Genomic DNA, 23112 nt, shown 5'->3' with positions numbered 1-23112 from the left:
TCAGAAAAGCTCAAAGCAAACCACTAACAGTGGTTATAGCTGAGAAGTACAATAAGGAGGTACCAAGGGGACACTTGGGCTGTTTATACACTTTGGCTATAGTAGATAATGCTGCTATAAACATCGGGGTGCATGTACCCTTTGCATTAGTATTTTTGTATTCTTTGGGTAAATACCTAGTAGCGCAATTGCTAGACCATAGGGTAGTTCTATTTTTAACATTTTGAGGACCCTCCATACTGTTCTCCAGAGCGGCTGCACCAGCTTGCATTCTCACCAGCAGTGCAAGACGGTTCCCCTTTCTCCGCTTCCTCACGGACACCTGCTGTTTCTTGTGTTGTTGATTTTACCCATTCTGATGGGTGTGAGGTGATTATCTCATTGTAGTTTTGACTTGTTTGTCCCTGATGACCGTGATGATGAGCATCTTTTCATGTATCTATTGGCCATCTGTATGTCCTCTTTGGAAAAATGTCTAGTCATGTCTTCTGCTGATATTTTAATTGGATTATTTGGGTTTTGAGTGTTGAGTTTTATAAGTTCTTTATATATTTTGGATACTAACACTTGATCAGATATGTAATTTGCAAATATCTTCTCCCATTATGTAGGCTGCCTATCAACTGGTGAATGGAAAAAGAAGGTGTGGGCCAGGGGCGCCTGGGGGGCTCCATTGTTAAGTGTCTGCCTTCAGCTTGGGTCATGATCCCAGCATCCTGAGATTCAGCACAGCTTTGGGCTCCCTGTTCAGTGGGGAGCCTGCTTCTCCCTCTCTAGCTCTCCCGTGCTTGTGTTCCCTTTCTCACTACCTCTGTCAAATAAATAAATAAAATCTTAAAAAAAAATAAAAAGATGTGGTATATATATACAATGTACTATTACTCGGCCATTAAAAAAAAAAAAAAAAAGAATGAAACCTTGCCATTTACACCAACATGGATGGAGCTAGAGAGTATTACCCTAAGCAACATAAGTCAGTCAGAGAAAGACAAAGATTATTTGATTTCACTCATATGTGGAATTTATGAAATAAAGCAAATGAGCAATAGGAAAAAAGAGCAGCAAACCAAGAAACAGATTCTTTCTATAGAGAACAAACTGATGGTTCCCAGAGGTGGGAGGGGGTGGGTTAAATTGGTGGTGGGATTAAGGAGCACTTGTCCTGATGAGCACTGGGTGTTGGATGGAAGTGCTGAATCACTATATTGTACACCTGAAACTAATACTGCACTGTATAACTAACTGGAATTTATTTTTAAAAATCTTTTTACTAACTGGAATTTAAATAAAAACTTAGGGAAAAAAGAGGTACTGAAGGCAGAGACTAAATAATTTTATAACATTCCGTTCCTTTTGCATTTTCATATATCATGTACTACATTATTTCTATAATAAGAACAAGCTTAATGGAAAAGATGAACAAATACATTTACAGGGAAAATAAAGCAAGATGGATTTGCTGAATTCCTTGATTTTCCCTTACATACGTAGCAAAATTCTAAGTACTATTGTTCATTTTAATATTAAATTCTACATAATTTTGTTAAGTATTTTAATGTAATTAACTATTACTCTTTAATATAAATCATGGTGGCACTTACCTGGAAAAATATACACATTGTTGCCTTGGCCTGGTGTAAAGACTTGCCCATCACTGAGTTTCACTGGCTCAAATGGACTGCCACTGGCAAACAAACACCTTCCCTGGTAAGAAATGAAATAACCTCAATTTGTAACTTCATATGGACCAACACTGAGGTGAGTCAAAACACAATTAAATCCTGTACTAAAACAGACCAATGTATTACTTGTGAACAGTCATAATTTACTATATAACATAATCCTTTCATTAAAATTCTTATCAGAATGAGTTTTTATGCAGAGCACACATTCAAATAAAATCGAAAATTGTCCATCAGTAAACTAAAAAACCTCACGCTTCTACTTCCTTTATTTTTTTGAAAGATTTTTATTTATTTATCTGACAGACAGTGATCACAAGTAGGCAGAGAGGCAGGTAGAGAGAGAGGAGGAAGCAGGCTCCCTGCGGAGCAGAGAGCCCGATGTGGGGCTCAATCCCAGGACCCTGGGATCATGACCTGAGCCGAAGGCAGAAGCTTTAACCCACTGAGCCACCCAGGCGCCCCTTCTACTTCCTTTAAAAAGTTTAATATGTAAGATGGGCCAACAAATACCATCCTGAATAATAAAGATTGCTATAAACATCTGTGAATGAAGGGGAACACACCAAAGGTTAAACTGTGATCACTGATCATACATCTATTAATTTGGCTCTGTACCAGGTGTTTTGTATGTGTTCCCTCAGTTTAGCCTGCATAAAAAGCCCCAGGAGATTATCATCATCTCCATTTCACTGATATAAAAAAAAAGAATCTCAGAAAACTACAGCTTAGATTTCCAAGTACTTTGCAAAAAGTCACACATTACAATTGTAATAGTTAAACATGTATCCAGTTTGTTTGTTTTTTTTTGTAACTCCAAAGCCCATGGTCTTTCTATTATGCTAACAATGCTTCCATTAGGCAGTTTACAAAACAGGTATATGGTATAACCACACTATTGTGCCAGAAAAATACAGCATGTTGCCTTGTTAAAGAAAAATAAGTCTCCAGATTTGTTGTATTAATTTTAGTACTGTGCTCAACAATGGAATATAATGTTACTAGCATATGCATTATTTCCTTTTTTTTTTTTTTTTTTAGATTTTATTTATTTATTTGAGAGAGAGCAGAGCAAGCAAGTGCACATGAGCGGGGGGCGGGGCAGAGGGAGAAGCAGACTCCTCGGCTGAGCAGGGAGCCCCATGCAGGGCTCATCCCAGGACCTTGAGATCATGATCTGAGTCAAAAGCGATGCTTAACTGACTAAGCCACTCAGGCGCCCCCATGTTCAATATTTCTAGGAGAATTAGATACCTGTGAAATTGAAAGGTACCTGAAAGTAAATTTATCAATCTCTTATTTTCTTTAAAGACTTTATTTGAGAGAGAGATAAAGAGAGACAGAGAGAGTGAGAAAGAGAGAGCATAACCCCGGGAGGCAGCAGAGGGAGAGGAAGGAGGCAGCTCCCGGCTGAGCAGGGACCTAGGGCTCAGTCCCAGGACCCTGGGATCATGACCTGAGCCCTGAGCCCAAGACAGATGCTTAACCAACTGAGCCACCCAGGTGCCCCTATAAATCTTTTAAATATCATTTCCCCACCACAAATCCTATCTGCTCCACCCTTCTTTTGGCAAAAAGCAAGAAAACAGTAGTTCTCAAACAGGATAATCTATCTTGGAATGCTTGAGGTATGACTAAAGTAAGTGATTTTTTTTTATTTTTTATTTATTTTTTAAAGTTTTATGTATATTAGCAATTTTTTATTTTTTTAGATTTTATTTATTTGACAGACAAAGATCACAGGTAGGCAGAGAAGCAGGCAGGCAGAGAGAGGAGGAAGTAGGATCCCCACGGAGCAGAGAGCCCGATGTGGGGCTCGATCCCAGGACCCTGGGATCATGACCTGAGCCGAAGGCAGAGGCTTTAACCCACTGAGTCACCCAGGCACCCCAGATTTATGTATTTTAGAGAGAGAGAGAGAGAGAGAGAAAGAGAAAGAGAAAGAGCAGCGGGGAAGGGCAGGAGAGGGAAAGCCAACCCTAAGCGGACTCCACACTAAGTACAGAGCCTGACACGGGGCTCGATCCCACAACCCCAAGGTCATGAGCCAAAGTGAAATTAAGTTTAACCAACTGAGCCACGCAGGTGTCCCAAAAGTCAGTCATGTTTGAACAGCTACCTGGATTAACTAAGAGATGGTTTACAGAAAACTGAACTATCTCCACACAGAAGAATGGGCAAACTGATTTTGGCACCTGAATACTGGACAGAATAAGTGTTTAGACAATACTTTGTCTTCTTTTCTGTAGATCTAAAAATGTGTATTATATCAAGGCTGATTATTCTTTGAAGTAAAGTGAACCCTTGGCATTAGTGGATTTAACACTCAACAGTCTGACCCTTTGGACCACCTGAAGGTCTACAACGTATATTAATTTTTACTTTTACAAGACATACTTTCAGTTTCAAAATGACACAAAGTGTAGAAGCTATCTAATGATGCTAGTGCTGGCCCCAAGTGACTATCCTGAAGCTACAATGTCAGGCAGCTGTATCATTTTCTACAGAGAGCTATGATCATTCTCTACCTGTTCTAAGCACAGAGAATGTGATGAAATTTGTTTCTTTGAAGATTAAAGTCAGTTCATGGTTAATGCCATATAACATTACAATGATAATGCATATAATAATGTAGATTATTTTTGTGATACCATTAATTTTAATAGCTTTATAAAATGGCTTATATGGTGTAAGCTCTTTATAGGAAAAATGTTACATTCTCATGATATCTGTGAATTTTTAGATTTAGAAAGATCTTGGGTATCTTCTCTAGAATGGCAAGATTCTACAGCAGTTCTTCTTCAGGATATTTTTTTGTCTTTCATGATCAATCAAATATGGCTGGATCTTAATGATAACCAAGTGTTCTCATTCTGAAGTTCAAGAATTAAAAAGAAGTATTTTTCTCACTAAGCAGCAGAGGGTGTTAGAGTAACACTAAGACTTCTCTCTACTGAAAACAAAAGGAACTAAAAATTTAAGAGGTGACTGCAAATATGTAATTTATGCCATTATTTTATGTAAGACTGAGAAGGAATTTATGTAAAATTAAACTATGACACAATGCCTTTTTATCATTTTTAGGAGGTAATACAATATTGAGAAAAAATTCGCATCTGAGAACTGATAGAGTACAATATATCAAAACTAGTCTCCTTGGGGGTTTTTATTCATTCCAATAACACACAGCTCTTATGACAGTATTTATTTAAAAAAAATTCTTTTTAAAAAAAATATTTTATTTATTTATTTGACAGAGAGAGATCACAAGTAGGCAGAGAGGCAGGTAGAGAGAGAGCAGAGAGCTCTCTGCTGAGCAGAGAGCCCGATGTGGGGCTTGATCCCAGAACCCAGGGATCATGACCCAAGCTGAAGGCAGAGGCTTTAACCCACTGAGCCACCCAGGCGCCCCCCAAAAATAACATTCTTAAATGTTTGGGCCATCTTCTAGTGATATTGCTACTACTGCCCAAAACATTTACATATTTTATATTTCTAAGATACCAAAGCCTACTGACAAATTGAGTATATTTATCAGTCACTGTATAAGACTAAGACTTGATTTTGGGGGCAATAACCATTAGTTTTAAGTAGTAAAGCCTGATAAATAGAATACCATACTTTGGTAAAAAGATAAGGCAGTATACTAAAAGAGACAGATTTTCATTTATTTATGTTTTTGCTATCTGGATGCTGATTTTGTGGATGATTTCAAAGAAAAAGATTTCAATAACTATTAGAAGTATCAGTGATTACTGTAACTTGGAAACCAGTAGTCAGGAGAATTCATTTTGACTAAACTGAGCAACAATATGAAGCATAAGAAATTTAGAGGGAATGTATATATCAAAATAAATACTTTGGCAATGAGGAAAAAAAGGATGCTGAAGACTTAAGGAGCGTGAATACTAAGTCTGGAAAGTTCTGAGAAGGTTCTGCTTTGGCAATGATCTAGGCTGTTTCACACCCATTCTCCCTCTGATAACAACGAGAGAAACTGGATAAAAGACATTAAAAACATCTGTTAAGAAAGCAGCAGTGCTATCAAAATCATGAGAGCATGGGTGTGGGAGATGCAGAAGAGGAAAACAAGATACGTGATTCCAGCACTTGAAGCTTGCCCCCTCAAGAGGACTGCAGATTTCAAAAGAAGCGGTATCTGTGGCTGAGAACCTGAGCAACAAAGCTCTCAGGAGCCTCATGATGACAGAGGGAGAAAAGTTTGGGCCTGCTGGGGATGATGGGTGCTTATAAATAGGCCAGGACTTGTGATTCGTGCACGAAGGGGTACACGCTGGGAGAAAGGGTAAACCGTGCAAAGAGAGCAGGCATCCCATGGACAGCATCCTGATTAGATTCTGGGGAGCTGCTCCAGACCAACCCCCACCACAGGAAAAGGAAGACCCCTTCCTCCAGAGCCTCAAATTACCGCTACAATTGTTCACCCACACCCACTCAAGAAGGAAACAAGAAACAAAAATAAAATGAGGCTTACAAAAATACAAGACCGCATAATCAGGAAAAAGAAAGGTGATAGAAATGGACTCGCAGAGAGTAAGGTATTTCCTGCTATCAGACATTAACTTTCATCATGCTTCATATATTTCAGAAATTAAATAACAAGATAGAATATTTTAGCAGACAACTATAAGCTACACAGAAAGATGAAATAAGTATTTGAAAAATACTATTAAAAATTGTGAGATGTGGGGCGCCTGGGTGGCTCAGCGGTTTAAGCCTCTGCCTTTGGCTCAGGTCATGATCTCAGGGTCCTGGGATCGAGCCCCGCATCGGGCTCTCTGCTCAGTGGGGAGCCTGTTTCTCCCTCTCTGCCTGCCTCTCTGCCTGCTTGTGATCTCTCTCTCTGTCAAATAAATAAATATTAAAAAAAATTGTGAGATGTGGTAATGATACCGTGATTATATCTTTAAAATAACTCTTAATTTTTGAGAGATACACTACAATATTTACAATGAAACGATTCGATGTCTTGAGATCTGTTTAGGGCGGGAGGACATGGAAGAAACAAGATTGAGGAGGAGGTGATAATTTCTGCAGCTGGTACTGGCATATGGGAGTTGACTAGACTATTCTACCTCTGTATATGTTTGAAATTTTCCATAATAAAAGACGTTTTTAATGGAGTGCAGAAAAAAACATTCATCACAGATTGGTTACCTATTCTTAAGTGCATGACCTAATAATTTCCTGTTGGGTGTCACTGTAAACAAGCCTTAAAGATCACTTAAAGATCACTTACAAGAATAATACAGAACGTGATTACATTGTGGAGATTAAAAATATATCCCTACAGAACAGTGGGGAAAAACCCAACTGTCCTAATGGTATATGAGCAGACACCTGTAATTGGGATATAGCCCTGGGGCAGTGTCAAAGAATTCAGAAGTACTAAACCTTAAATGATTTGGATAAAAGTAAAAACTTGCTCCTGATGGTTGTCAGATGACTGAAAACAATGGCTTTCATGAAGACAAATACCGACAGTGAAGCTGTGTTTGAAGAGTAAAAAGAATCGTTTTATTAAATGTGAGGTCAAGATAGTAGAATTAATTTATGAATTGACTATTTCTCTAATATGCCATTGTAAGTCTGTTTCACTAATCAGAAAAAGAGTCAAACTGAAATTCTACAAATGAAAAATACAATAAAGAGCCTAGCAATAGATTAACACAGCTAAAAAGAGTACATGCAACTGGAAGATACACCCAAAGAAAATATTAAAATACAGTATGCAGGGGTGCTGGTGTGGCTCAGTGGGTTAAGCATCCACCTCTTGATTTCAGCTCTGGTCATGATTTTAGAGTCGTGGGATTAAGCCCTGCATTGGGCTCTGCGCTCAGCATGGAGTCTGCTTGTCCGTTTCCCTCTGCCATTCCTTCTGCTCTCTATCTCAAATAAATAAATAAATAAATAAATAAATAAATAAATAAAAATCTTAAAAAAAAAAAGACCACACAGTATGTCAATAGGATGGAATATGCAGAAAGCTGTGTAAGAGATACCTGAGAAATGAGAACAAGTCTGACACTCTCCAACCGGAGACCCACAAGAAGAGACAGAGAATTCAGCCAACCCAGATATTTCCAACACAGGCCACAAAAGAGGGCATCAAGATACAGAGTTCTACAGTCCCAGTTGGAATAAATACAAACTCAACTACGCCCATTATAGCAAAACCCAAGACAAAATAATATATCAAAAGGAAAACAGAAGTTAGGAAACAATAGAATAATATCTCCACTGACTTTTACTTCCATACATAGTAAAAAATATCCTTCAAAATGAAGGCAAAATGAAGAGATTATTAGGAGAAATTCATCAGACCCACACTCAAGGAAAAGTTCTTCTGGTAGAAGGAAAATGACCCAAGATAAAAGCACATACGTACACATCAGATAGAATGGTAAGAGAAGATATGAAAATGTATTGAAATGTATCAAAATGAATTATTTTGTGTTTAGAACAAGATTGTCTTTTGGGATTTAAAAATATAAATAAAATGTACAACAAGAGCCCACAAGACACGAAGGTGTTAAAATGGAGATGTATGGTAATTATGTTCCCGAATTCATACACACAATAGTTTATATCAGAACTTGATGATCCAAGGGTGCATTCTGTAATCTCTACAGTTAACCTGGAAAGAATTGTGCAAGAATGTATAACTAAGGCCAGTAGAAGGAAAATAATGGACATAACCAATTCATACAATTATCAGTAGTACCTCTGTAAGTGTATACGCTTCTTCAGCCGTGCACTCAGCCATTGCTGTAGGATTGCTTAATGCAAATATTACAGGCCTTTCATTGATTTCAGCCATGGCTCTGATTACACTAGGAGTGAAAAGTCGGCCAGCTCCTGCAACTCCTATAATACATAAGGGGGGGGGGGGGGAAAGCAACTTCCTTACATGTAACATAAAACAATTCTTATCAACAGCATTTCTGCAATAGGTTTAATACAACAAAACACATATTTTGTATTGCTGAGATAATGCCATGGGAACACAATCTCGAATCTGAAAATAATAAAATGCTGAAAATTTTTACTAAAATATTTATTGTTTACCCCAAACATAGTAAATTCTAGGAAATAAAAAAAGAGTATGACTATCTCCATCACTGTCTAATTAAGATAAAACTTGCTACAACATGAATGAACCTTAAGGATATTATGCTAGGTAAAATAAGCCAGTCACAGAAGGACAAATACTATATGATTCCACTTACATGAGATACCCAGAGTAGTCAAATTCATAAACACAAAAAGTAGAAAGGTGGCAACAAGGGGCTGGGGAAAGTATTTAATTGGTATGGAGTTTCAGTTTTGCAAAATGAGTTTTGGAGACCAGCTGCACAACAATGTGAATGCACTTAACACCACCTAATCATACACTTAAAAAGTGTTATGATATACACAATTCATGAATTACTGAACTCTACATCTGAAACTAATGATGTACTTACTATATGTTGGCTATACCTTGAATTTAAATTTAAAAAATGGTTATGATGGCAAATGTTATGTTATGTGTATTTTACCACAATTAAAAATGAATTTTAAAAAGTTAAAAACTTGTATTTCAAATGATAAATTGTTAAACTCTGGTTTAATTAAACAAATAACAGAAATTCAGAAGGGGTAAAAAATCATCTTGACTAAAGCAATCTACTTTCTTGACGCAATTTAATGACCTTTTCTTTAGCCCTTACAATGTCTCAGACACTGCATCAGGCCACTGGGATATAAACATGAACATAATGCAACTTACAGTGGAGAGAAAAACAAAGTAAGCAGAAAATGAGAAAGCCTGTAACAGGTGCCAGGTATGCAATGTTACGGAAGCATGAAGAGTACTCAGCCCATGAGGGGAGTCTGGGGATGACCAAGCAATACTCAGCTGAGTCCTTTTCCAGTTCATCTAGTAAGATGACTTATATTTAACAGTCAAAATAGTTAATTTTCAATTCTACTTTAAAAACTCACATGTAACAAAGAAAACTACTGATCTGGAGAGTAGAGTTTTAGTGTTCTCCGTCACTCCTGGCTATATGAAATATTCACAAATCTTGGGCAAGTTGTTTAACATCTCTATGCTTGTTTTTCTTATGTAAAAAAGGAATTTATATTCAGTGTTTCTCTATAGGGAAGTGTATGGACATATTTTTAGGAGTCTATGAGTTCTAAAGGAATTAAATGTTTTCCATTTTTGTTTCCTTGACCCTCCAGAGAGAAAATCGGTGGACAGATTCTTAGGTTTTCACATTGAATTTTGAGAGAAATTGGGTGATCTTCAAGATGTCCTCTTGCTCTAAGAAATTGTGTGTTCTAATCAATGAAGAAGCTAACGACCACAGAAACTTACCGTTTGTGACTACTTTCTATTTAACATTCAATAGGGGTTCTACAAGAAAGTGATAAAACTATTAAAAACTTATGGATTCAAATCTCACAGCTATATAGGAAATGAAATAGCTCCTCTTTTAAAGACTTTTACATTTTCTGGGGCACCTGGGTGGCTCAGTTGGTTAAGCATCTGACTCTTGGTTTCAACTCAAATCATGATCTCAGGGTCCTGGGATTGAGCCCTGTGTCGGGCTCTGCCCTCAGCACAGAGTCTGCTTGTCCTTCTGCTCTTCCCACCCCTCCTACCTACCCTACACCCTGCTCGTATCCTCTGTCTCTAAAATCAATAAATAAAATCTTTTAAAAATATAAAGACATTTTGATGGACATTGGGGAGGGTATGTGCTATGGTGAGTGCTGTGAATGGTATAAGACTAATGAATCATGAATCACAGACCTGTACCCATGAAACAAATAATACATTTTATGTTAATAAAAAAATAAAAAATAAAAACAAAATAAAGACTTTTACATTTTCTGGAGTGAACCCACTACCATTTTGGAATACTCTGAAGCTATGCAATGTCTTACTCTCAAAACATAACAATGGTTTCTGCTTTGTTGCCAGGGCAAAGATTTGGCCCCGCCTAGGAATTTCTTGGTTTAGTCTGTCATATGACCTTGGTCTTTTTCAGGTTTTGAGCACAGTAGTCACACCAGGTCTAAAAGCAAGGCATGATCAATTGTACAGCTTCCCACACTTAAGATCACAGGCAACATCTGTTAACTGAACTTTACACATAAAGGCTATCACAGAAAAACACATTATATGCTGAAAATTAGATAAAATAGACCACTTCATTTTTAGTACTCCTGCATGGTACTCATGACCAGCAACATATTGTTAAGTGATATGATGACATGTCAACAATTCTACTTACCAATTATAGCTGAAGGCCTGAGGATATTTACTGCATCTTCAAAAGTATCAGGTATATTCCCTGGGGCTGAGTGAGCAAATGGTTCCTGATGACTGTCTATTTTAGCTTTCCGCCCCTGAATTTTTGGGAAAAATACAGTATTTTTTAGTAAATGCTTACTGAGGATTAAGTGTAAAGACATCATTATGAGTCATATATCCTCTCTACAATAGGAATGCCTTTTCATTCTCATTTACTTTCCTCTTCAGCCACTATCTTCCAGTGTCCACAAAACCCAGATATAAAACATAAATCCCACTTTAACCAGAAACTTTCTAGTCCCTGTCCAAAACTCATTTACCTAGCAAAGTATTTCTAAATCCAATATAGCACAAAGGCTTACAATCCCTTATCTAAGCTGGATGTAAAATATTTTTGTATTTTAGAAATGTATTGTGGTAATATATCAAATATTAAAATCCCCCAACATGGGCACCCCAAACTGAAGAAAATTTAGTACACTAAGTACAAAAGGTCAAGACTACAAATACCTCTCTGGTTTTGCTATCAGATAAGTCCAAGTCAATCAGATTTGTTACCAATTTCAAAAAAACATTGGGATTTCAGAGCTTTTAGCATTTTAGAATTGCAGACAGACATCATGGACTTGTACTAGTAAGAGTTCTGAAACAAGAGGAACAGGGAATTCTGGTCCAAGATGGCTGAATGGAGAAACATACTTTCCTCCCTAAATCTCAAGCCAAAAACTATAAACATTAAATCCTTAGTGGTGTTACAAGGCCAGGAGACATACCACTGACAAACTAGAACAATGAAGAGTTTCTCAACAATTTAAAGCAGTCAAAAATATATTAAATGCAAACTCCAACCAGGCTGAGAAATCCGTATCCTTATTTTGGCAAAAGAGGAGAACCCACTGCAGAGGTGAATTTTTCCATCAGAACTCCGGAATACCCTCAGATAAGAACTAGCAGGGTCTGGGAAAAGCAGCACACCATAATCAGTTACAAGGGAAGTTGATTAAAGGACTGACATATAGACTCAACAGATTCAGGTTCTCAGAACAGTGGCTTCTTATGTTTGCCCCTGGAGGACCACAGCTCTCCAATGTAGGTTCAACAGGAAACTCTCAGGGGCTCAAAAAAGGAGGGCAGTGTTTGGATCAGCAGGAGAGTCCAGATGCCTAAAACCCATAAGTCAAGCTATTCGCACACCCTAAAGGAAAAATATTCCCTGAACTTGCAGTTATTCAGGGATTCACATTTATGCTAACCAACAGCATATTCATTCTAGACTTGACTTGCTACAAATATAAAAAAGAAACACAAAACATTTGTGAAAACCCCACCACAAAAAGAAGCACGAAACTATGTATCAGTAAAAATATGTATTTTGCCAATGGCCTCGTGAAAGTACAAAGTTTCTAATCCTTCTGTCTTAGATACAAGCAAGTACAGTGGCGACAGCTCACTTGGAAGGCAGCACAGCTTCATGGTCAAGAGCACAGGCTTCATAGTCTGCTTGGATGTGACTCTCACATCCACTACTTACGCTAATGACTTTGGAAAAGTCACCTGCCCTTTTAAATCCTCAGTTTCCTTATTTGTAAAACTTCACAGAAGATTAAACGAGCTAATACCTGCAGCGTCTTATCATAAGGTCTGGTACATTTTAAATTACTATTTTAAATTATGTATAATTTAAGCACTCCAGATTTTTCATTCAAACACTTTTTCATTTTATTTTCTGTGTCAACAGTTGTTGAGTACTAGTCAAGAAGAAAAGATTTCAGAACTGAAACAAAGTACGTTGAAAAAAGCTCGCTCTGAAGAGGTATTATTTCAAGTAATTGCTGTATGTCATTATATAGAGCAAAAATACAAGAGCACTGTGTATCGTAGGTTCAACTATGAAATGGTTTACCTAATGTGTTACACAGTGTAAGATATAATGCATTTCTTAAGCTACTAAAAATGGTAATCAGTGCTAGGAAAGCAGGCAGGTGCAAAGGATACTAAATCAATCTGGGTTGGAAGCTCTTCCTTATCCATGAACTGGCCTCAGGAAAGGATCCATGGATTGCTCTCAGACTGTTACAATGGACTATGATCTCTAAATGGCCAAGGAATTTCTGTTCAAATGTCAAATGTCCTGCTAACAATTTAATAAGAACTTCTGAGTTCCAATTAAAAACCTAGTTTTAGAAAGGCCAAGTACAATCTTATTTGTATGGTTACTTGATTTCTTAAGAATCAGAGAACAAAGCAAGAAAGAATATGTCTGGTGCCAACATGGAGATTATGCCTTGAATATGAAGCAAGAGTCTTTATAAAAGACAGAAAGGAGACTGGAAGATTTCTGTTGAGAATATACTGGAAGGTCCCCAATGGGTACAATCTGGATAGTCCAGTGCGATACAGCATTTTAGAAATTGATAATATTTTTAAAAGGTCAATCTAAAAGTATCATTTTAACAACATTCTTTTGCTTCTCCAAGATTTAAATACCTTACCTTAAATAACAAACCGAACTTGTCAAACATCCAAATTTTCTTTTGCGCCTCTTCTTCTGAGAGGCCATTTTCAACCATAGCCATAACTATGAGATTTGCAATTCCAAGAGCAGCCTGTCCAATGAAACATAAATTAAAAAAATAAAGACCAGGGTATAATACAATGCTTTAATTACTTTATATATGAGGATTATGCATTATGAGGAATACTTGGTTTATTCTCTAACAAATCACGTAAAAATTGATTTTTTTTTTAAGATTTTACTTATTTATTTGACAGAGAAAGACACAGCATGAGAGGGAACACAAGCAGAGGGAGTGGGAAAGGGAGAAGCAGGCCTCCTGCTGAGTAGGGAGCCTGATGCAGGGCTGGATCCCAGGACCCTGGGATCATGACCTGAGCCAAAGGCAGACGCTTAATGACTGAGCCATCCAAGCACCCCGCAAAAGTTGATTCTTTGTGATATTCTCTCTAAACATAATATTTCTAAACATATGTTAAATTACCTACTTTACAACAGAGATCTTCCGTTCATACAAGATCACAACAAAATTAGAAGCTCAGTGTGTCCCATTTTTCGAATTCTAAAGGAGAGTTTTAGTTTTAAATGCTCAAAGCGCACAAAAACGTACCTCTCCTGCTCCAAGGAATAGGACTCTGTGATCTGAGAGTGGTTTGCCTATAACTTTCTGTGCGGCAAGAAGACCCGCTAGGGCTACTGCAGCTGTCCCTGTAAGACGAATAAGGATGTTTTATAAATGATTTATTTATTTCAGGGAGAGAGAGCGCTCGTGAACAGGGTAGGGGGAAAGGGCTGAGGGAAAGAATCTCCAGAAGACTTCCCACCGAGTGCAGAGCCCACGTGAGGCTCCATCTCACAATCCCGAGACCATGACCTGGAGTCAAGATCAAGAGTGGATGCTCAATCGACTGTGCCTCCCAGGCACCTCCCCCCCAAATAAAGATTTTTTTTTAAAATAACAAAAGGGCAGATTAAAAAGGTTTAAAGAAGGTAGGGATCAAAAACCTAAGGTTTTCTTTTTGCTTTACCTTGAATATCATCATTGAAGGTACAATACTTTTCTCGATATTTTCTCAAGAACCTGAATGCATTATGATTTCCAAAGTCTTCAAACTGAATAAGTGTGTTCTGTCCGTATCTAAAACAGCAAAATCCATAACAGTGGTATTGAAAATCTCATTATTAAAAAGCTTTCCTGTCTAATATCCCTTATGATTCCATTTTGAAATAATGTCTCAAGTCAGTCCATTTAAGGCCACCTGGCAATTTTCAGAGCTTCTGAAAACTGGAGTTGAAATGCAGAAATCTATTACTCATTCAGAAAAATTTGTGGGGTGAATCTATGGGATATTAATCAGTATAAACTATTACCAAGTGCCTACAAGGTTGCCCAGCACATATAAGCATGAAGTAACTTCCTAAAAAGAGATTTTTATCTGAGTCTCATAAGGTATATATTTGATATGTGTATTCTCACCATATTAGCAGTTCAACAGCAACACAGGAAAGTATATATTAAATAAGAGGTTAAAAAGTAATTTTTGTAAGAGTTCTCTGGCATTCAAAAAAAGACCCCAATCACCCTGGTGAGCTGAGGTAAGGGAAGGCTTGAAAAGGAGGTAAGACGTTATCTGGGCCCTCAAAGAACAAAAAGTAAAAAGATAGGAAGAAAAACAAGGTGTATTTTGGTGACCCTGAATTTTCAACAGTCAGGCTATATATTTCAGGGTTTATATGAGAAGATAAGGAGAAGTTGGTTATGGTAGGTTGGGGCCAGATAAGGGACACTCTTGAATGCAAAATTAGGGAATGGGGCCTTTATTCTGTATCCGATGTAGAATCCCTGAAGGCTTTAGGGAAGGAAAGACTCTCTTTAGGAAAGACAGAATGCCAGTGACATGCAGTATATACTGGTGTGTGGAGAAGTAGCTAGGAGGCTCCTGTGGTATGGGGACAAGAAAATCTGAAGGAGAACCCATGGGAAGTTGAAGGGACAATCATGAGACATTGGAATGAGCAAACAGAATTTGATGAGAATCACCTGAGATGTAAGGGGCAAACTGTTCAAGTGCCAGAGCAATCTGGATGACCAAGAAGACACTATCTGCTTGTCCAAGGGAGGGAGGTGAGGGACGGTAGGAGATGGCAATTTCTGGGAAGAGGAAAAGTTTAGTTTAGGATGGTCAACTCTGACTCTGAAAAAGCATTAATTTTCTAGTATCTTCTACATCCGAGCAGTGTAAAAGGTGGGCCGAGCTGGATCACGGAAAGTTTGGACTTTACCCTAGGACAGCAGGGAACCCCAAGAGATTTCAAGCAACAGAAAGACATGATTAAGTGCACCAGTTTTTAAAAGATGAACATGAAGGTAAGGTGGCAATGAAATGGAGAGGAGAAAAACTGGAGGCAGGTTTAGAAGCATCCCAGAGAGAGAGGAGGCTCTGCAGAAAGGCTATGGCAGCGGAAGAGAGGAGATATATCTCTGAGGCATTTAAGTGGTTGTACCATCTGGGTCTGAGGCCTGACGGACTCTGCAGGGGGCTGATGGAGGAGGAGGAAGAGTCAAAGAGTATCAAGAACAAAGTTGTGGCCAGAGTGTAAATGTTGCTGCCATTAATAGAGGCTGGCTAAACAGAAGACGGGCTATTTGCTAAGGAAAGGAATTGTTTCGAACACGAATGTGAAAGAGAAACAGAATGTCTAGATGGAGGATTCTGGATGCTGGCATCAGAGAGAGGCTGGCCTAGAGATGGGTTTTCCTGGCTTTAGGAGTCACATGCCTAGACTCATAGCTTCTGTGACTCACAGAGAAGGGAGCTATGGACTCATCCTCATTTAATAAAAGTGAGCAAGAAGAACCAGTGAAGATGACAAGGACAGAAAGGGGTGAGAGAAAGACCAAGCTAGGAGAGCCTTTTAGGAGTTAAGAGAGAATTTCAAAGATGAAGAAGTAGAAAACCTGATCAGGTGCTGCAGAAGTAGAGAGAGAGGAGGATCCATGGTCAGTGAATCTGAAACGTGAAAGCTGCCCAAGAGTCACAGGAATGGTGGACGTGAGCCCCGTTGTCAAGGGCTGGGAGAGCTCAGCAGTGAGGGTCTGGCAGGAGCGGGGAGTGCAGACTTCCCGCAGGAGGTCAGACAACTCAGGAGAGCAAGGCAGAATGCGAAAGGTCTCACCAGTATCAGCACACCTAAGCAGGCAGGACAGACCCCAAGCTCTCAAAAATGTGTCTCCTTCTATGCATCTTTATCAGAGATCAAGGAAAAACTGTGGTTCCTTTCTTTTATTAATTAAAGATGCTTTCATTTACTCCAACTTAAAAAAAAATACCTGTCAGTAATGGCTTTCATAAACTCATCAATCAGGTCATCATAACGTTGTGATCGATCTCTTTTCTGATATAAGCCCATGTAAAATGGATCTTTTAAGAGTGCCTATAAAATAGACCAAACGTAAAAATAAAATCATTTTGTTACACAGCCAGCTTAAACATATTCTATAAAAAAAATGCAAAATAAAAAAATTACTAAGGTAACTTTTAAAACCTTACTAATTTTTTCAAGAAACTCTTAATAGATTTAATTTACTGTTATTTGTATAAATATTAAAAGCACAGTTTAAGAAAAGACTAACTTTAATCATGAAATTTTCCCATCTTATATTATCTTTGAGAGAAGAATGTCATAAAGTTTTTGTTTTTTAAATATGGGAGGAATATCAAAGGCAGAAAATGGTTTTACTCACTGGATTATCAGTTCCTACATCAATACACACAGGCAGGCATCCATCAGGCCGTATTCCTGCACATGCTGTATACAAACAAAGTTTTCCTACTGGAATTCCCATTCCATAGACACCCAGATCTCCAAGACCCAGAATTCTCTCTCCATCAGTCACCACAACAGCCTTAATTACAAAAAAATATATAAATTAAAAGTTGTCAAAAGTGGGGTACTAAAAAGCATTTGAAAAAAGATTCTCTTTGTGTATTTTCACTCTCACTTTTAAAAATAAAATTATTTCTTGACTAACTTCCAAAGTAAACCAACCAAGCGTATTTAAAATTCTAGGATTTCTAGAATCTAGGTGTGAAACAAAGATGAATTAGATCTGATTTCCCTTTGTCTTTGGTTTAGAAACAGAATGTTTCTGACTCTATCTTCACAAAAACTAAACTGGGGAAAGGCAGGCAAACTTCTGATACAGATTAACCAGAAGAGAAAAACAAGGTTAGAATGGAACGATATGCTATTCCCACATAATAACCTAGGCCAAACAAGAAACACCTTAACAACAGTGGGGGGAAGAAGATCTAAAATAAAAAATATACCTATTTACAAGGTTTAAAGATCATACTAACGGTTTAATTATCTGGCCAAATTTTTTCTAGATTATTAGAGCTCATGATTATTCATCGAAGATTATTTTGGTGAGGAAGACATGTTATAAAGTCAAGTAAGATTACTGCCTATAACAAGCACTAAAGCCTGCCAAAAGATCTTAAGTAAATCACTGGATTTTATTTTATGAAAGACAGTCACATGGACCAAGATTTATATTTATTAAATTCGAAACTCTACAGAGTTTTATATTTGCTTAAGGATCTAAATCCATCTGAGATTTACAAGAAAAAAGTGTCATAAATCCTCTCACCACCCACAAAAATCAAAGTTTTTAATGGCATTTTAATGTGTTTTCTCTACCTAGAATAATATCAAAAAGGAATACAGAGAAGGCGAGAAACACCATGGTATCAACAGTGACAGGTTCACCTTGTGAACTAACTCCCATTTCGTTCCCAGAGTCGAGCTCTGTACTGGTGACCCATTTTGCAATTATTACTGTCATGATCTCCTCAGAGCACTAAATCTGCATGTATGCAAGTGCAAAATAAATCAGAGCAACAATGAAAACTATTCATGGAAATTCAGAGGCAACTTACAAAGAAGGAAAAAAAGTTATGAAGAGGAAGGTTGTGCTATTAGTAGTACCTTAACATGATTTTCTGGCCAGTTATCCACAATTGATCTAACATGACCTCTGTCTGAGATTGAAATAAATAATCCCCTGCAACAGAACAAAAACACCTTTGCATTTCACAACAGTTTTTTGTTTTCTCCTAAGTTTTGTTCATAACTGGAATATTTAGGTATTTTAATAAAACATCAAGACACATTATCATTTCCAAGCAGATTTAGCTAAATCACACTGGATTATTTTCAACTACTCCAAACTGTAACTGCATTGCGCACACAGTAGCTGCAACAAAGATCATTATTAAATGACATGACTGTTTTACCCAAGAAGAAACTCGAAACACCTGCGGTAAAAAGCAGTGTAAAAATAACCTGCCAATGCAGGACAGCATAATAAAGCTATATAAACTACTATTAAAATTCACTAAAACTGAAAATGTGAAATTTGAAGGAGCAGGAAGGGAAAGAAGAAAAGTACAGTAACTTCACACAAAAGAGGATGTCTCTGAAGCATTAGGAAAAAGTGAAGTTATTTTCAACACAGTGCATATTGTTATCCAGCTGAGATAAATCTAGATTTTTAAGAAAGAAGAGAGGAAGGAAGAAGGGGACGGGGTGGGGGAGAAACACAGGTTGTAGAAATGTGTGTAGAAACACAGGGTTAGGTAGGGATGAAGGCCAACAGGCCCCCAGTGCCTTCAAACTGGCTCTTATACTTGACTTTCTCACTAGCGTCTCAGCTTTGGCATTGCTATCCTAACTCGTATCAGTTTGAACAGTTCCTCAACTGTAGCTGCATAACACAATCATCTGATGGGCTTAAAAAAAAAATATGCCAGGGGTCCCAGCAGCAGAGATTCTGATTAAACTGACCTGGAGTTGAGATCAAGATTTACTGACCATCTTCTATGCAAAAAACACAGTATCTGTGTCGCCCCAAAGCCCTGCTCTTTTTGCTTCATGTCGGTTCTGAGAGCGGGGTACACATCAGAACGACACAGGAACTTTTCTGGAACACCTACCCGGGGCCCAGCTCCAGACTGACTGAATCAGAATTTCTACAGGTGGGGCCCAAGCATAAATATATTTTTAGGTTTTTGCTTGTTCTTTAATCTGGATTGAGAACCACTACTCTGAATGAAAAAGAAACTATAAACAAACTAAACAGCCGGGTTAACTTAAGGAGTGTTTAACACACATTAACTGATGGCAGCACATAGGACAGAGACTGTTCTCAAAGTGTCTTCCAGGGAACACCCGCAATACTGTCACCAACCGCGTTCATTAAAATCCAGACCTCCGCATCTTCCTCTTTTTCATTAGAACCTTAGGAACGGGAAGGACAGGAAGGTTGGCTCGGATCAGCACTTTAAGTCCCACAGGTGTTTTGTACACACATTAACATGGGAAAGCCACGAGGCTAGATGAGGGGAGACTGAAGATCGATGCTATCATGCATTGCCGGAAGGTCTCCACCATTTGCATCCATACGTAAGCGGGACATGGGAAAGGGTGAGGACTGTTGAAAATGCTAATAGATTAGAGGAACGCGACAAGAAAACACAAATTAATCGTAAGTTTACAAAGAACTGTTCCCATCAGTTCTTCATCTGACCTTCTCTGCCGCTCTTTAACAGGCACTAGCATCCCTATTTTACGAGAAAACAGATTCAGAGGGAGAAAGTGACTTATGGAAAGACTTAAGTAGATGCCCATTCCCCTACTCTCTCTATTTAAAATATTTGAGGCGCTAGAACTATTTGATGCTAAAATTTGGAGAAGCTCATAAAAAAGAACAAACAATAGAAATTAAAGCCAACAAAAAAAATGAGAATCTTTTAATTTGGGCAGATTGTCAAACTGTTATTAATGATAATTCTGGAGAACCTGCCACCAAAATCAAGAGTAATCCCCTTTTTTTGTACAGAAATGCACGGTTCTTCTACTAATCATAATAACTTGCAGAATTAGAATGTTGCCACTTCTACTACAACAAGATATGAACATGCTGGGCTTTTATTAGCCCCTTCTTGTCCAAATTAAGCTTTGGTGAGGAGGGAACAGTGATTGACATAAGATGGCAATATATAAAAGAGAAATGTAAGAGCTGTTAGGGAGTGCCATTCTTCCCATACAATAATCATTTACAAATTTATGTCTTTAAAAATAAGCCTTACTTAGGTCTCCTAAAGATGTGTCCATATTGGGAGCAGGCAAGACCCACTGTTGGTGTGTATACAATTGGCATCAGACTTTCAATATCATCTTGCAGAATTCTATAAAACAACTTCTCATTTCTTTCTTGTATTCCCATTATATAGATGTATCTGAAATTAAGCACAGTAAATAATGTCCACATCAGTCAGCATTTACACTCAAAGTTTTGGCCTTTAGAATAAGAAGTTATATGTAAACATCTAAAACAGGACTCCCCTCCCTACCAGAAAACAAGACTCGAAATTATCATTATTTAACACCAAGGACAAAAATTAACAAAAATAAAAATGTACTTAAATGGTAGATAATGATAACAAAGAAGAGGGGAAGAAGGAGAACAGCAGAAACAACAGCTAACATTTACTGAGCCCTCACTGTGAGGCAGGCTCTATACCAGGCACTAGAAATGCAAAGACTACCATGACACCACCCTACTCTTTAGAAAATAACATTTGGGTCCTGGGTGGCTCAGTTGGTTAAGCGACTACCTTCTGCTCAGGTCATGATCCCGGGGTCCTGGGATCGAGTCCCACATCAGGCTGTCCCTGCTGTGGGGAGCCTGCTTTTCCTCTCCCTCTGCCTGCTTGTGCATGCTCGCTCTCTCTTTCTGTCAAATAAGTAAATAAAATCTTTTTTTTTTTTAAAGATTTTATTTATTTATTTGACAGACAGAGATCGCAAGTAGGCAGTGAAGCAGGCAGAGAGAGAGGAGGAAGCAGGCTCCCTGCTGAGCAGAGAGCCCGATGCGGGGCTCGATCCCAGGACCCTGAGATCGTGACCTGAGCTGAAGGCAGAGGCTTTAACCCACTGAGCCACCCAGGCGCCCCATAAGTAAATAAAATCTTAAAAAAAAAAAAAAAAAAGAAAAGAACCTTCAAGGTGACTGATATGTAAATACGGAAGCAAAATAAGGTGGCATTCATTCAAATATTTACTAAATACTATGTGCTAGGCACTATTTTGGGCTCCCGGTTGTAAGAATTGACCCCTGTCCTTGTGGAGTTAGAATCCAGTAGGTTTAAGGCATTATAGGGTCTATACAAAGTGCAGAGGTACCACAAAAGCAATGGTCAATTAGCACACATATATAAATAATGGCTTTTCAAGAATGAAGTTTAGAAAACTGGGAAATGTTCACTCGAAAAAACCAGTGACTGGGCACCTGGCTGGCTCAGTCAGAAAAGTATGTGACTCTTGATCTGGGGGTTGTAAGTATGATGTTGGGTAGAGAGATAACTAAAATAAATAAATAAATAAAATAAATCAACTTAAAAATACAAAGCTGTAAGGGGCACCTGGGTGGCTCAGTCTGCTAAGTGCCTGCCTTCAGCTCAGGTCACAATCCCACGGTCCTGGGATCGAGTTCCACACAGGGCTCCCTGCTCAGTGGGAAGCCTGCTTCTCCCACTGCCTGCCACTCCCCCTGCTTCCCTCATGCTATCTCTCTCTGACAAATAAATAAAGCCTTTTTAAAAATAAATAAAAAGCCGGAGGTTATTTTCCTATTAACAAAGAAAAAGAAAAAAAGCCACCAATCATCTTGAATTAAATATGCGTAATATAGACTTATTACTTTTTACTCAAACTTGTCTGTCCTCCTGTTATCATCTGACCCAATTCAAATCTGAGATCCCATTCCTGATTTCTTCCTCGCCCACTCTGTCTTACCCTAGTCTAATAAATCAACAAGACCTACAGTGTCCACCAGCTAAATAGTTTTCATATATATCCCTATATCCCCCTTCTACCTGTCCAAGCCAGCATCATTTCTCACCTGGGCTACCTCAAGAACTTACTTTCTTTTTTTCTTTAGAGGTGGCAGAGGGAGGAGAGAGGATCTTAAGCAGGCTCCACGCCAGCACAGAGCCCAACTCAGGGCTCAATTTCACAACCCTGAGATCATGATCTGAGCTGAAATCAAGAGTTGGGACACTTTACTGACTGAGCCATGTAGGTGCCCCACCTCAAGAACTTTCTAACTAGTTTTTATACACACAATTTTGCCCACCCCCCGCTCGAATTTATTCTTCTCTTAAAAAAGTAACTCTAGGGCGCCTGGGTGGCTCAGTGGATTAAGCCGCTGCCTTCAGCTCAGGTCATGATCCCAGGGTCCTGGGATCGAGCCCCGCATCGGGCTCTCTGCTCCGCAGGGAGCCTGCTTCCTCCTCTCTCTCTGTCTGCCTCTCTGCCTCCTTGTAATCTCTCTCTCTGTCAAATAAATAAATAAAATCTTTAAAAAAAAAAAAAAGTAACTCTAACCATTTCTATTCTCCTTGATTGTCTTCCAAACACCCATTAAATAGGCTTATGCTTCTAAAATAGTTACCAAGATCTCTGCCTACTTCCTAGCTTCATCCTCCTACTGAACTTACTTCAGTTTCTCAAACGCCCCA

At 38.3% G+C, this 23112-nt stretch overlaps 1 protein-coding gene across 2 annotated transcripts in view; it reads right to left on the bottom strand.

Moving 5' to 3' along the window:
- ME2 (malic enzyme 2) overlaps nt 1-23112 on the bottom strand; it is a 77513-nt gene that overhangs the window by 12642 nt on the left and 41759 nt on the right. For both annotated transcript variants that reach the window (XM_046024483.1, XM_046024482.1), the window contains exons 4-13: nt 20680-20829; nt 18518-18593; nt 17271-17432; nt 16857-16960; nt 14554-14663; nt 14136-14233; nt 13503-13616; nt 10991-11105; nt 8428-8570; nt 1602-1704 (exon numbers count right to left, since the gene is read on the bottom strand). In XM_046024483.1, coding sequence (XP_045880439.1) covers nt 1602-1704; nt 8428-8570; nt 10991-11105; nt 13503-13616; nt 14136-14233; nt 14554-14663; nt 16857-16960; nt 17271-17432; nt 18518-18593; nt 20680-20829 — 1175 coding nt within the window. The remainder of the gene's footprint in view (nt 1-1601; nt 1705-8427; nt 8571-10990; nt 11106-13502; nt 13617-14135; nt 14234-14553; nt 14664-16856; nt 16961-17270; nt 17433-18517; nt 18594-20679; nt 20830-23112) is intronic.

The sequence above is a fragment of the Meles meles genome, chromosome 12 (assembly GCF_922984935.1).
Source record: "Meles meles chromosome 12, mMelMel3.1 paternal haplotype, whole genome shotgun sequence".
Classification (NCBI taxonomy): domain Eukaryota; kingdom Metazoa; phylum Chordata; class Mammalia; order Carnivora; family Mustelidae; genus Meles; species Meles meles.
Note: the sequence above shows the minus strand (reverse complement) of the source record. Positions and strands in the feature narration are given on the sequence as shown.